This window comes from Camelus bactrianus, chromosome 33, assembly GCF_048773025.1.
Source record: "Camelus bactrianus isolate YW-2024 breed Bactrian camel chromosome 33, ASM4877302v1, whole genome shotgun sequence".
Taxonomy (NCBI): Eukaryota; Metazoa; Chordata; class Mammalia; order Artiodactyla; family Camelidae; genus Camelus; species Camelus bactrianus.
In genome coordinates, this window is record NC_133571.1 from 20,951,704 (window position 1) to 20,964,894 (window position 13,191).

Below are 13,191 nucleotides of genomic sequence, written 5' to 3' on the forward strand. Positions count from 1 at the left end.
CAGCTCCTAACACTGGTCATCAGGAACAGAACCAAGACTGTTGGCAACCAAAGTCTCTAGCCCTAGACTGTGAATTTGCTTTTGACTCACATCCTTTCCCAGGTTAAATACTCTCATAGATTATTGATAGCACGCTCTGGTTGGAAGGTATCGCATGATGATCGGACTGTAGTCCTCTCATTTGCCGAATGAAGAAGCTGGTCTTAAGTGTCTTGCTTAGAATCATAGACTCAGGGGTGGCCCGACGTGGGCGAGGATGCAGACACGCCCCCTGCTCCCCCGCTGGGTGCCTTTCTTAGATTTTGATCTCCTGATCACTTGCTACTCAGACTCTGGATTTGCAACTCTTCAGCCCAAGGAAGCAACTGGGTACCTGGAGCAAGAAAAGCCCCACCCCTTCTCCCTTTGGAAATAGCTGAGGGGTAAGCTGGCTTTCACGAGTCTTCCTACTCCTTCCCCCAGCCTCCTCTCTTTTGCGCCTTCTTAGGGCAACTATTACCAATTTCAGCAATTTTCTTCTGGCAAATTGAAGGCTCCAGGTGACAAAGGGACTCAGTCATATCCTCCTGGAGGATAAGATAGGCTGGGCCCCACTCCCACCCTACCCCTGGTCCCAGACTGGATGCTTAGGGCAGCAGGCATTCCCCCCATGAGCATCCATTACCCTCCCCATCCCCAAAACATACACAAACTAGGCTGGCTTCTGGGTCTCTGGGATCTGTCTGCAGCTCCAAAACCCTATCAGAAAGGGAATCCAGATTATTTTTCCTTTATTCTCAGCTCAGCTCTTTTCCCCCAGACCACCATGCGTTTATCATTGGCATGATCCTTGGAGTGAACACCCATTCTGTCTTTTAAGATTATCAGAAGAATAGGAAATAGGACACGTGGTTGAGCATGCCCATCCACTTGTGCGTGCGCGCGCACACACGCACACACACAACCCTGAGGAACTTGGAGACAAAACACCTCCACCCGCTGACCACCCCCAGGGTGCTTGGGAAGAGGGATGATCGCCTGCTCCCTGGTTAAACCATTTCTGTAAAAATGAAGCCAACGCACCAGCACTGATCTCATGTACCCCTGCAAGTCAGAAAATGAATCAATCTCCCTCACTCGGGCGAAACTGTCCTGGCAGTTCTTCCTTAATAACAATGTGATGGTGTCGTTTTTTTCTTGTGTATTCCCTTCTTTAGTTATTGGTCAGAAAGGAGGGCTTTTGCTAAATAATTGTTCCGCTTCTCTGCTTCTCAGTTTCAGTGTGGACACTGGGCAGCCAAACAAACCCAGCTCCTGCCTCCAGGGAGCCTGCAATCTAAGGACAGGAGCAAACCTCAGACAGATGTGTCTACAAAGAAGGAAGCAATAACAACTTGGAAAACAGAGCGAAGAAAGAATCTAGAGAAAGGCTCTCAAGTGATCTCTTAGGAACCACCTTCAAGAAAAGGAAGAAAGAAGGAGCGAGAGTGGCAGGGAGGGAAGAAGAGAAGAAAGGAAGGCAGAGAGTGGAAACAATCTGGACGGTGAGGTATTAACTGGACAATTTGTTTAGTTTTCGTCTCCCCTAATACAGCTGAAGAGTTAATTTTCAAATCTCTAGCTTTCCTAAAAGAAATTTGTCTTTAAAATGCCTGACATCCGTGGAGGACTATTTATTATCTGATGTAGGAGCACCTTGTTTTATTCATGGCTGTGTGTTTATTCCCTTGGGGAGGGAAGGCATTCTCTGTAAGAATCCCAGGAACAGGAGCGCGGGGCCGTGGCTGGACCTCCAGCCCCTGCCCCTCCCCGAGGCCTGTCTTGTTTTCCTAAGCACTGGTCAGGAATGCGCTGGGCGGGGGCGCCTGGCCGTCAGCGCCGAGCCCCGCAGCCCCAGTCACGGTCCCAGGCTGGCCTTTCACCTTCCCGCTCTCCGGGCTGCTCTTATTAAGCGGCAAAATGTTTCAATATGTTGAGCTTTGGGGGAGGGACGGAGAGAAAAATCGGGATATTGTTGAGAAGGAAATAATGAATAACCCGGCCGCCAGTCCTCATACCCCCCACGTGGGGAGATCTGGGCGATAAGTGTGCTTTCTCCAGAAATGGAATCCCAGCCATTGCCTTCTGGTCAGAAATTTCCAGAGCCAGTGGGGGGAAGGGGGGAAGTGGAGAAGAGGGAGCAGGTACTAAACAAATTTTCCTGGTGTCCAGAACCAGAGCAGTCAGAGATCTGGGGGCCCGAGAAAGAGGAGGAAAAAGTTTGAGAAAGTGAGGCTCATTCTCAGAGGTGCACAGAGCTGTCAGTTTTGTCCTTACAAACCACCACACTCTCCACTCTTGCCTGTCAGCTCTGCTCCCCTCTCCCCAGCACCCAACCCCACCCCAGCCAAGTTCAGCTGTTCTGGTCAGAAGCTGAGCCCCATTCAAGGCCAAGTCTAAGAAATGAGCAACGCTCCAAATTGCCAGAAGACACAAATTGGCAGACCCAGAAACAGCTCCTTAGCAAGAATGCTTTTAAATGTGTGTGCATTTCTAGGTGAGGGAGGGTAATATCTCAGTGGCTGAGTACACACTTAGCAAGCATGAGGGCCTGGGTTCGATCCCCAGTACCTCCGTTAAAAAATAAATAAGCCTAATTACCTTCCGTCCCCCAAAAAATGTGTGTGCATTTTTAAATGAACACCCCTTAATATCACTGGTTCTCTGACACTTGCAATCCACTTTGCTCTTATAGACGCTGCCTAGAAAACGTGAGTGAGAAGGAGGTATACATCTGGGGAGGACCAAATAAGATAAAGGAGTAATCTTAAAGGAGGAAAAATCTAAGGGCTTGAGAAATCAAAGTAGACGTCACGCGTATTAAGTGTAAATAATTATTTGCATTGCAACTGTTTGAAACTATATATTCAGCTTAAAGAAGGCCCTGGTTTCCATGACTCCTCCTGGCCTGACAGGGCCGTGTGCCTTCGCATTTATGGTGGTTTCTAGTGATCCTTGACATTTCCTAGTAACGTGGAGAGGTTTCTGGAAAAGCAGTGGAGGGCAGATGGGTGGCTGTCTATTAAAACAATTCATCAGACAGCAGTTGAAATATTGATAAGAAAACGGAAATCAAATTAAAAGACGGGAAAAGAGAGAGGAAGAGGGAGTGGGACGGACGGATGGAGCTGGAGGGAGGCAGCGGAGAGGGAAGCTGCAGGAGGCACAGACTTGAGTGGCTCCCAAAGCCCTAGGATGTGCAGGGGCTGAGGCTGTGTGTCTGGATACGCTGGAAAGAAAGGCAAACTTTGACTCTGGGCAGCCAGCAGGTTCAACTCCGCTCTGTCAAGGATCGGGAATCTGGGCACAGAGGATCTGCACCAAGAGCTCGAACATCGTGGAGTTGCCAGAGTCCAGCTCCTGCTGGTGGCGCAGAAAAGGGTGTCTGAGGTGGGTGTTCACGTTCCTGTGGGGTCTCTGGGACGATGCAGGGTCGCTTCTCTCAGTCCAGCTGCCTGCTCTAGTTTGCAGCCGGGAAAAGCAAGGCTTTCTGGGGCTCTTTCTTTCTCTCGTTCTCTCCCAGGCTTTCTCTCCTGCCCTTTTGATTTTTCCTCCTGCTTACTCTTCTTGCAAATTTCACTCCAAGTCTCAAAAAAAAAAAAAAGGGTGGCTGGGGCGGGGGGGACTCTGGAGCAAGGGCGCCAGGGGAGAACAGTGATCGAGAATCTAGGAGACTGGAGAAACGGAGAAACATACCTGGTCCCTGAACTCGTGTGTCTGTTGTGGCTCCAGGAGCCAAAAAGCTGGAATTTGTTAGTGGAGAGAAAAGTGTTTTATCAGAAACACATTGGCTGCCGTAGAAGCTGCGCCCTGCCACGTTAGAGATGGTCTAAGGGAAGAAGTAAAGGAAGAGGAGAGAGACAGTCGCCAGACTTGGCGAGGCAGGGAGAGACTCTCGCAGAGGCACCTGGCATCCTAGGGCAGTTTCTGTGCCTTCCAGCCTAAATAGTCAAATCTCAGACCTCGCCTCCCTGCCATTAAAAATGAGGCTGCCTCATTCATTGTCTTTGTCTCTTCGGGGGGAAAACCTGTTTTCTTCCAGAAGTGGGTGGGGGGTGCTCTGGAGAAGGGGCCTGTGTAGACCTCCTGAAACTTGAGCCAGGTGTCCTTTCAAAGCGGTCCCCCAGCAGGGAAGAGGGAGGCAGCTGGACGCTGGTGGAGTCCTAGTGGTGGTGAGGAACTTAGGCAGAGGGTCTGTGCCCAGAGGGCCCCAGCATAGGCAACTCCGTAAATATCTGTTCCTTGGGCCCTTGGGCTGTGTGGGTGAGGAGACCTACCTCTATCTATCCTGGCCACGTCTGGCCAGGGTGGCCCTGGTGTCCCCAGGTATGAAACTACCCAGGCCCTGGGGGAGACGCGTGTCTCCGATTACCTGTAGGTTACAGGATTGTAGGAAAGAGATCCAACGGTGTGAGCTGGCTCTCCCCACTATCCTTTAGCCTGAACCCTGGGGGAGAGAAGTGCAGGAAGGGCAGGGGTCCAGGTGGGTGGGCGCCTCTCAACTCGCCTTCCTCTCCCTTTGCACTTCCGCCTCACCACCCGACACAGCCTCATCCTTCCTCCACTCGCGAGTGACTGAGGTTTCTCCCACCCAGGTTGGTTCCTGGGCCTTCCCGACCTTTTCTCGCCAACCCAGGATGTTTCAGACAGTCCCTGACACGTCGTCTTACGTCAAGGTAAGACAAGACAGCGTCTTTAAACAGGTAATGACCCTCAGCCTCTCCCACCCCCTCCCCGACCTAGGGTCCCTTCCGCCTTACCCCGGGGAAAGAGGTCGGGGGAGCGGGCCGCGCTCTCAGCAGGTGCGTCTGGAGCCAGGGGCACTGGCTGGACAAACTGAGCGGGGCGCAGACCCTTGGGGGATCCCTGGTTGAGGACCAAGGCTCTTGGCCCCTTTGGTTTGGGAGAATGGACGTGGACGAGCCTGGTGAAGGCTGGAGAAGCCGAGACGCCAGCTCCAGGACCCACGCAGGCCAGCGTCCAGTCCCAGCCGGCTGCGCGTCCACGCAGCTGGCGCACAGCAGGTTCCCTGAGTCAGGGGTCCGCGTGCACCGGAGCGTGCGCGTGTGTGCGTTTGGGTGCGGGTGAGTGATCGAGACGCGCTTCTCCGACGAGTTCGACACGCCCCAGTCCTCAGGCCCACCTTCCTTGGCCCCATCAGCCCCTCGAAAGCGAAGAGTCCTATATTTGACAGCATATCGAAGGGGACAGGTTTTTTTCCCCCCTTTTCCATAGCAGTTCCTAAGAATGTAAACAAACCAAGGCCAGGACATCTGGGTTACACGTTTAATGAAATCCCCCAGCGGGGCGGGGCCGAGGGTGCGTACCCGCCCAGGATGGGGACCGCAGCGAGGTCCTCTCGCAGCCCAGGCGCGACCTCCCGCTCTCAGGGTAGCAGCCCAGAGCCTTCCGCTGCGCGGAGGAGGAAGGACCACCACCGCTCAGCAAACATACTCCCAACTCCTTCCCGAAACTCCGCCCCCGGGAGGCCCCCAGCTCTTCCGCCTACCCCCCCACTAGCCTTCCTGAGTCCGCGAAGCCCGGCAGTGTGGCCGTCGGAGGACACCGAGCACCTCAGTGAGGTGGGAACACTCGGGTCCTATGGGGCGCGCCAATTAAGCGTCCAACCCTCCTCCTGTTTCTCTCGAGGGAAATTTGTTGATCCCAGGTAGCATCTTCTGGCCCCCACCGGAGGTCTGAAGGACTCTATAGTCACTTTGGGGAAGCGGGGTTCTCCAGCTTGGCAAGGAAGAGTGTTTAATCAATCAGTGATGAAAGAATGAAAAAGGAGTGAATCAATGGATGGGTAATCAGTGAACGCTTGGGTGGACGGCTGGCTCCCAGGAGGTGGCAGAGTATACCCAGCCTACAGCGCGCTTGGATTCGCGGTGTCCAGCTTTCCCCAGAGGCTAAGGACGCCGTAAACCCCCTCACCCCACTGCTCCCAGAACGCAGGCACAGCTGACTGATTTCTTATTACAGGCTCTGCCCCGAGGGCTGCGAAGGGCCCCGGGGTGAGGAGTGGCCGTCTCTCTCCCATCCACAAGGATCCCCCGAGTCTGCCCCCCACCCCCACCGCCCAGGATCCACAACCTCAGAGATGACAAACCCAGAGGGGCAAAAGGGAGCCCAGGAGCCTGACCCTGACCAAGAGCCAGAGAGAAAGCAAACGGGCCGGGCAAGGGGAGGGGACTGGTGGGGGAGGGGGAGGGGCAGCAGTCTAAGAGCTGTAGCCGCCAGGGGAGCCTCTCACCGCAGGAGCTCTTTTGAAGGGGAAAAAATGGATTTTTTCAGCAGCCACAAAGTTTGTATTGTTGCACAAAGGGGTGCATTGATGACGGCGAAACGTCCGCGTGGCAGGGACAATCTGGGTCTGTTCCGCCGGCTCCCTACGCCTACCATTTGCCAGAGGGGCACAAACAGTCCGCGGCTGCCAAGCCTCTGCCATTCCGCCTCTGGCACTCGACTCGGAGCTTGTTGACAAACAGTGCGGGCCCAGGCGCCCAGCCCTGGGGAACCAAGGGTGCTCACTCCCACCGGGCAGCGATCTGGGTTCTAAGTGCTCGAAGAGGAACGAGCAGGAGAGCGCGTAGGGCGGGTACGAGGCTGTAAAGAGTAAGGGAAAGGTGAAAAGGGAGAGAGCATTGTATTTGTGCTAACTCATTTAATATTAATAACAACCGTAAGAGGTAGTCAGTTTTGCAGATGAGAAACTGAGGCATTAAGAGTGTAATGTAACACAGCTTACAAGTTACAAATAATAAGGGCAAAGTTGTGCTGATTGCAGGCAAGTTCTAAATCCTCACTTCATCTTCACAACAGCCCTTTGAGGTAGTTCCTATTATAACACCAATGTACAGATGAGGACACCGAGGCACAGAGAGGTTAAGGAACTCGTTCAAGGCCACAGAGCTGGTGAGTGCGGAGCTAGATACAAACCCAAGGGGCTGGGTTTCCCAGTGGAAACGTTCGACCAGGAGATTCCACTTGCAGATATGGGGAGGGGCAGGAGACCCAGTGGAGTAATCCTGACCACGTCCGTGCCAGATGTCAGCACTGGGCAATGCACTTCCCAGTCCTAGCGCCAGGAGCACATCCCTGAAGGTCCCTGGCCGCCCCACTCGAGATTGGCAGGATCCTCCACTTTCCCTCTTTGTGAGTCTTCCAGATTCCTTGTTCTCGCTCCCCCACCAGCCAGCCCGCTGGTTCAACCCACGCTGCATTCTGGGGGAGACAACCCCCACTAGAGGAAAGGAGGCTGGTCGCCCTAGAATGTTCACAGAGACGTGGCCCGGGGACAGCATCTGGCCGGCAGGTCCTGAACCAGCGTTTCAAGGACACAGGTCTGTACCTTGAATGCTGTTTGGGACGTCTGGGAGGCAGGGCGGCTGGAGATTTGGAGACGCTGAATTCTCCCTTCCCCCCAAAGCCCCCATCTAGGCGCCGCCACCGGGTGAGGGTCCTGGCACCTGGCTGGTCTCCACCTCTTGTCAGCCTGCACTCTCTGGTCAGCCTCGGACTCCCTTGGGATTTCCTCCTCGACGCCGCGTGGTCTGGGGACAGGGCCGGGAGCGCCACGGGCTCGGGGCGCAGAGACCCTCCCCCTCCCGGGCCCTCCCACCGCCGCGGCCTCCCACGTAGCGTTTTGAACCCTCTTGGCGCTAAAGCAAGAACGAGCGTGGGGAGCGGGCAGGGTGAGCAGAGGCTCTAAATCTTCCTTCAATCTGTGAGTAGATGAAGTCTGAGAAACAAATTCAAAGCAGGCGCGCCTGCAGAGCCCTCCTGCAGAAATATTCCCCGGCATTCAAGCGCATCCAGGGGCTGCTCGAGCTGCCTTGTTTGGCTAAGGTCAGACGAGACTCGAGTTCTCCAATAAAAATAAATCTCAAATTAATTATGGCCTCGAGCGAGGGGCCAGACACTTGAAGCTGCAGTTGTGCAGTCTGGAGTTTTGGCGCTCGCTCGCCCACCCTTCCCCCGCGCCCCCCTCCCCCACCCCCTTGCCAGCTCGAATCCCGCCTCGGCCGCTGGACAGGAGGGGCCGGGAGGGGGGAGGACGCAGGAGGAAGGATCCGCCCCAGACGCTCTGCCAAGCCTGGCATCTTTCGGGGTTTCAAGTGACCGGCCGTCTCGGGGTCCGGAGGCACCCCAGGGACCTGGCTCCGGCTGTCGCGTCCTCCCACCCACCCCCCGCCAAGACCGAAGAAGCCCCGGAGGCTGCGTCTGGAAAGTCTTGACCGGGTCAAAAGGGCTGACATTGAGCGAGCCAAGACACGTTTCACCCCGCCGCCGCACCCCTCCCCGGGGAAGCAAGACTTCCGCATCTTTGAAAATATTGTCAAGTGCGGATAGTGCGAGGCCAGTCATCCCACCACAGTTGCAATGAAAATGCTCCAAGTCCAAAGTTTTCCTGAATACTCGCCCCCCGTGGGCATGCTTTCTACAAGTGACCTTAGACTTAAAAACGTGTAGTGGACTGTTTTGTTGCCCACCCCCACCGCCCGCAGTTGGTAGCTTTTGTTTTAAATGCTGGTCCCGGTCTCTTGGCTGTCAGCTCCCCCTGACTTGAAAGCCAGCAGGCGCTGGTAGAGTGGGCAGGATGGTCACCACGGGCACCAGCTCCTGGGCACCAGTCCTGCCCAGTCTGGGAAAGGGAGAGGCAAGACAGCCCCTGGTGAGCCAGGAAAGAGGGTGTGAGCTAGCGTGTGGGCCGGGGCGGCCAGCCCCTAGCTGGGCCAGGAGAAGGGAGGGGAGGAGGAGAGAGGGCAGGAGAGGGGCGGGGACAGAGACGGGGGAGGGTTCCCCCCTCCCCAACTCCAAGCCAGTTTTCATCCCTAGCAGCCTCAGGCCTCACCATAGGCTCTCTATCGATTTGTCTTAATGCAAACATTCGAAATATTCTCTTTGGCTGCTCGTGAAAACAACGTGACCTGCCAGGATCAAACCATCTTTCCAGATGTCTGGTGGTAACCACATTAAACGGGGCAGACTTGTTTACTGTTGTGTTTGGTTAGGGCTTTTTCCCCCTTCGGGATTTAAAAAGGCAGCAGAAGCGAGTGGGGCATCAAATCCAGAGTTACATAAGTGGGCAGACTTGCCCACCGCTATGTCAGCATGGGCACAGGGGATCTCAGAGTCCCTCGGAGGACTGCCTAGAGCTGGTGTGTGCGTGGTTGGGGGTGGGGGGACTTGCGTCTTTCTGGGTGGAGGACCTGGTGAATGGACAGGAGCTCCTCATGGAAGAGCTGGTAAATACCAAAAGCCAGGGCACCAGTGCAGCCAGTGAGTCACTCAAGGGTGACAGCTCTGCCACTGCCAGCCTCTTCCCACTTCCCACCACCTTCAAAATTACGAAACTACCAAAGCTTTGGTTTTACAGGCAGAAACGGAAAGTGTTATTGAGTTCCACAGCTAAAACCAGAGGGCCAGTCCTCGTTTTAATCAAGTGCCACACTGAGTTCTCCCAAGGTAGGAGGCACCTCCTGCTAAAAGAAGTTGGGGTGCTAGGGATATTGGGGTGACTTACTGATCAGAGCAGTGAAGACTGGCTGTTATTTGCCAGGCTGAACAGGAGTTGGGAAGAGGAGCCTGGCCACCGTCTGCCACAGAGGCACCCTTCTCAAGCACTAGCGGGACTGTGTGTAGAAGGAGAGCTGCCGGCTGGTGTGGGGTGGCCATGAACGGCCTCAGTGTTTGCCCAGCACCAGGAAGGGGGCCTCCTGTGTAGACCGGAGTTCTTTCTGCCTGCAAGAGGGGGAATGTGGCTGAGGGTGCCTGGTTTCTGGTCAGGTCCGGGTGGGAAGTGGTCTCCCCGCTCTCTCCTGAAAGCCTTGTTGTTGTTTGAAGGTCGGCAGAGTCTGGGCTGAAAAGGAAACAATTTGGGGTTTGAAAGGATGTAATTCATTCTTCCTTTCCCTTTAACCTCTTTCCTCTCTGGAAAGCATGTGGAAATGCTGAAGGGAAGAGTGAGAGGGCCGGGGGCCAAGGGGAGGAAAGGGTTAAGCCTGATTTCTTTTAATTGAACTCCAGAACTGGTGGCCCCAGGCAAAGGGGGGGGGGACTGACCCCGCTAGCGGTAACCAGATGTGGCAGTCCCAGGGGAGCCCCCAAGCAGACCCCTGGATTGAGAAGCAGACAGGAGGGGGGGGGCCTGCCCGGCCCGCATCCCACCCCCACCCCATCCCCCTACCCCACTCCCCCGTGCACACACCAAGTCTCAATTGCTGGCAGGCTGCACCCGCCACTCCAGGTCTGGTCACGTTCAGACCCGTGTCTGTGTTCGAACCCAAAATTGGAGCTGAATTGATGAGACTAATTTCGAGAGGGGGGTGGGGGGAGGGAGGGAGGGAGGCCAGCGAGCTCTTGGGCTCAACTGCTCCTGAAGAAATAAAGAATTAATGTCACCTTTTTTGCCGCTGTGGACACCCTTTTGAAATTTTTTTCTTTCCAATTGACTCGGATCTCCTCTGGATTTTTCTCCCTCCTTCCCCTGGTGGACTCTTAAATAAAAGTGAGAAAGTCCAAAGCGTGGTCTGGAGAGCGTGGACAAGGTAACCTGTTTCGGAGGTCGGGGAGAAGGGAGTCACGCCTAGAGCGCCCCGGGGTCCCCTCGCAGCCCCGGGACTCCCAAGGCTGCCCCAACTGGAGCGGGCGGCGGCACTGCAGAGGGACAGGGAGGTCTCCGAGGGGCGGGGGCCGACAAGGCGGGCCGAGGGGAGGATGGTCTCACCGCGGGGTGGGGATGACGGTCTGGAGCACCGTCCCGGAGGTCTCACCCGGGAGCGGTCTGAGTCTGTTCAGGGTTGTTGCATGCAGTGTTCTGGAGACCTGCCGGCCAGCCGGGAGGGATCGTCTCGCCGTAGTGTAAGTTTCTTGGGGCCCAAGGTGGCATTGCATTGGCGTCTCTGGCCCGTGCGCTGGGGCTTGGGCCATCGGGTCGGGGTCAGCGCGAGGGGTCTGACCCCAGAAGGCTCGGACAGGAGACCTGGGATGCCGCGGGAACCGGCCCTCGGCGGGCGCCGGGAGCTCTCCGGTAGCCCAGGTGCCGGGTGCCGAGGCGCGCCCCCCGATAGCGTCCGTCCGCTAACAGCGCGCTGGGAGCGGAGTCCACGCCCCCGACGGCAGGGGTCGGTCCGAAACCGCCCCGAGTCCGCGTCGCCGGGTGAGCCGCTCCGGGAGTCTGCCCGACTCTGCAGCCCAGGGCTCGAGTGGAAAAGTTCCCATTGGATGCACTTTATAGCGGTTAGTTTGCTTCTGTCTGCATCCGGATCTTCCTGGGCTGTAGGCTCCACGTTATCCCCAGCCCGAGTAAACTCTCCCATCCCACCCACCCCCCCAAAAAAAAGTTTGACTCCGGCTGGGAAAAGCATTAATGAATGTATCTGTGGGAAGAAACGGAAAGTGAATGAGTCAGGAGGGCCACCTTCGGCCAACGGCCCCGGGGAAAGGAAGGAGGCCGAAGGCGTTTGGTGTCGGACTTTGTGGGGAGGGGGGCGTGCAGACTGCGGGAATCAGGGCGCGGGCGCCGGGCGTGGACCCCGGCATTGTTCCCAGCTCGCTCTTATCTCCCGGGAGCAAGTATCCTGTGTGCGCAGCGCATGAATGTATCTGGGCATCTCCGCGTATATTTATATAGTGTGTGTGATGCGAAAAGCAGGACCAGCAGAGGGGAGGAAGAGAGTGTGGGGTGGGGGGAGGGAAGACGAGGGAGAGCAGAGGGGAGAGAAGAGAAGAGAGAGGAGAGCGGGAGACAGAGAGAGAGAGAGAGAGAGAGAGAGAGAGAGAGAGAGAGAGAGAGAGAGAGAGAGAGATAGGACTTCCTCCCCATTCGCAAAGTGAAGTCACTTCCCAAAATTAGCTGAAAAAAAAGTTTCATCCGGTTAACTGTCTCTTTTTCGCTCCGCTACAACAACAAACGTGCACAGGGGAGAGAGGGCAGGGCGCTCGCGGGGGGCACGCAGGGAGGGCCCAGGGCGCCAGAGAGGCCGCGCCGGGCTAATCCGAAGGGGCTGCGAGGTCAGGCTGTAACCGGGTCAATGTGTGGAATATTGGGGGGCTCGGCTGCAGACTTGGCCAAATGGACGGGACTATTAAGGTAAGCGACGGAGCAGTGGGCGCGCCGCGGCGGGGCCCTCCGTGGCGGCGAGGCGGCGGGCAGGCTGGGCTCGGGGCGCCGGGGTCCCGGAAGACGTGGCCACTCTCCCTTCCTTCCGCGCCCCGGCTTCGCGCCGTCTCCTCCTGCGTTCGGGTGGCGAGTCTGGCAGGCGGGGGCTCCCCGCCGAGGGCGATCTCCCCCTCACCCCTTGTCCCAAAGCGGAGCCCGGCCCCCTCCCACCGCGCTGCCGGCCAGGCTGCGGCGGGGGCGGCGGCGTGAAAGCCGGGGACCGGGGCGCAGATCGCAGCCAGGGGCCGGAGACCTCCGGGGCTACCACTCCCACCCGGCGAGCGGGACACCCCGGCCCGGGCGCCAGCACCCGCCCGGCCGCTGGCTTCCTCTTCCCCGAAGCCGAAGGCGGCGGGGGCGGGAGGACAGCTGCCAGCAGCCCGGGTCCCTGCCGGGTGGGCCCAGGGGCGGGTGAGCGGACTGGTTGCAGGCGGATCGGGGTACAAGTGAGTGTGTCTGGGGGTCTGTGTGAGCGGGCTCCTCCAGATGGAAGCCCTGTTTACATGTCAGCGCGGGCCGGTTTCCCTTCCTCTTGGTACTTCTGTTGCCGGGTTCTCGGCGCTCGGGAGTAGCCGGCGCCCTACGGCTAACGGGCCGGCCTCGCCGCTTCTCCGCCGGGGTGCCGGCCGGTGCGCGCCGCTCCCCGCGCCGGGCTCCCGCACTCTGCGCCCGGGCTGCGCCGGCTCCGGGACAGGGCTCCCACCGTCCTCGCAAAGGGGGTCCTGCGTGCCTTCAGAGCCGCTTCCAAACCGAGAGGCTCTGAGCCCACGGTCCCGGCCACTGCCCAACCAAATCCTACCCCTCAGTCCCTACCCTCACCCGACACCGTGCGACTGGGTCCATGTTGCAAAGTGCAGCCCGGAGGGCCGGGTGAGGGTCTGGGTTTTATGTCAGACTGCAAGACGGTTGACTGCCTGCTCCCTCTGGAAGGGGGAAGTGGGGCCAAAGGCAGAGATGAGGGACACCCCCTAATGTGACTGGCCTTAGAGGACGGAGAAGAATGAATGGGA

At 57.3% G+C, this 13,191-nt stretch overlaps 1 protein-coding gene and 2 long non-coding RNA genes across 5 annotated transcripts in view; 2 read left to right on the top strand and 1 right to left on the bottom strand.

Annotated features, from left to right (window-relative positions):
- The first annotated feature begins 3,141 nt into the window (after positions 1-3,141).
- LOC123617657 (uncharacterized) lies at positions 3,142-7,606 on the top strand. Its single transcript, XR_012503812.1, has 4 exons — positions 3,142-3,408; positions 4,614-4,694; positions 7,187-7,361; positions 7,448-7,606. It is a non-coding gene; the product is annotated as an uncharacterized LOC123617657 (long non-coding RNA).
- On the bottom strand, positions 7,606-11,632 carry LOC123617658 (uncharacterized). The gene is made up of 3 exons (XR_006725824.2): positions 10,748-11,632; positions 10,423-10,573; positions 7,606-9,880 (listed from the first exon to the last, which is right to left on the bottom strand). It is a non-coding gene; the product is annotated as an uncharacterized LOC123617658 (long non-coding RNA).
- FLI1 (Fli-1 proto-oncogene, ETS transcription factor) overlaps positions 10,760-13,191 on the top strand; it is a 109,854-nt gene continuing 107,422 nt past the window's right edge. For 2 of the 3 annotated variants that reach the window (XM_010957858.3, XM_045518726.2), the window contains exon 1: positions 10,760-10,881. In XM_010957858.3, the coding sequence (XP_010956160.1) occupies positions 10,828-10,881 (54 nt within the window). In that variant the 5' untranslated portion in view covers positions 10,760-10,827. Of the gene's footprint in view, positions 10,882-11,835; positions 12,113-13,191 lie in introns of those variants that run through there. The other variant, XM_010957859.3, reaches the window with a different exon arrangement.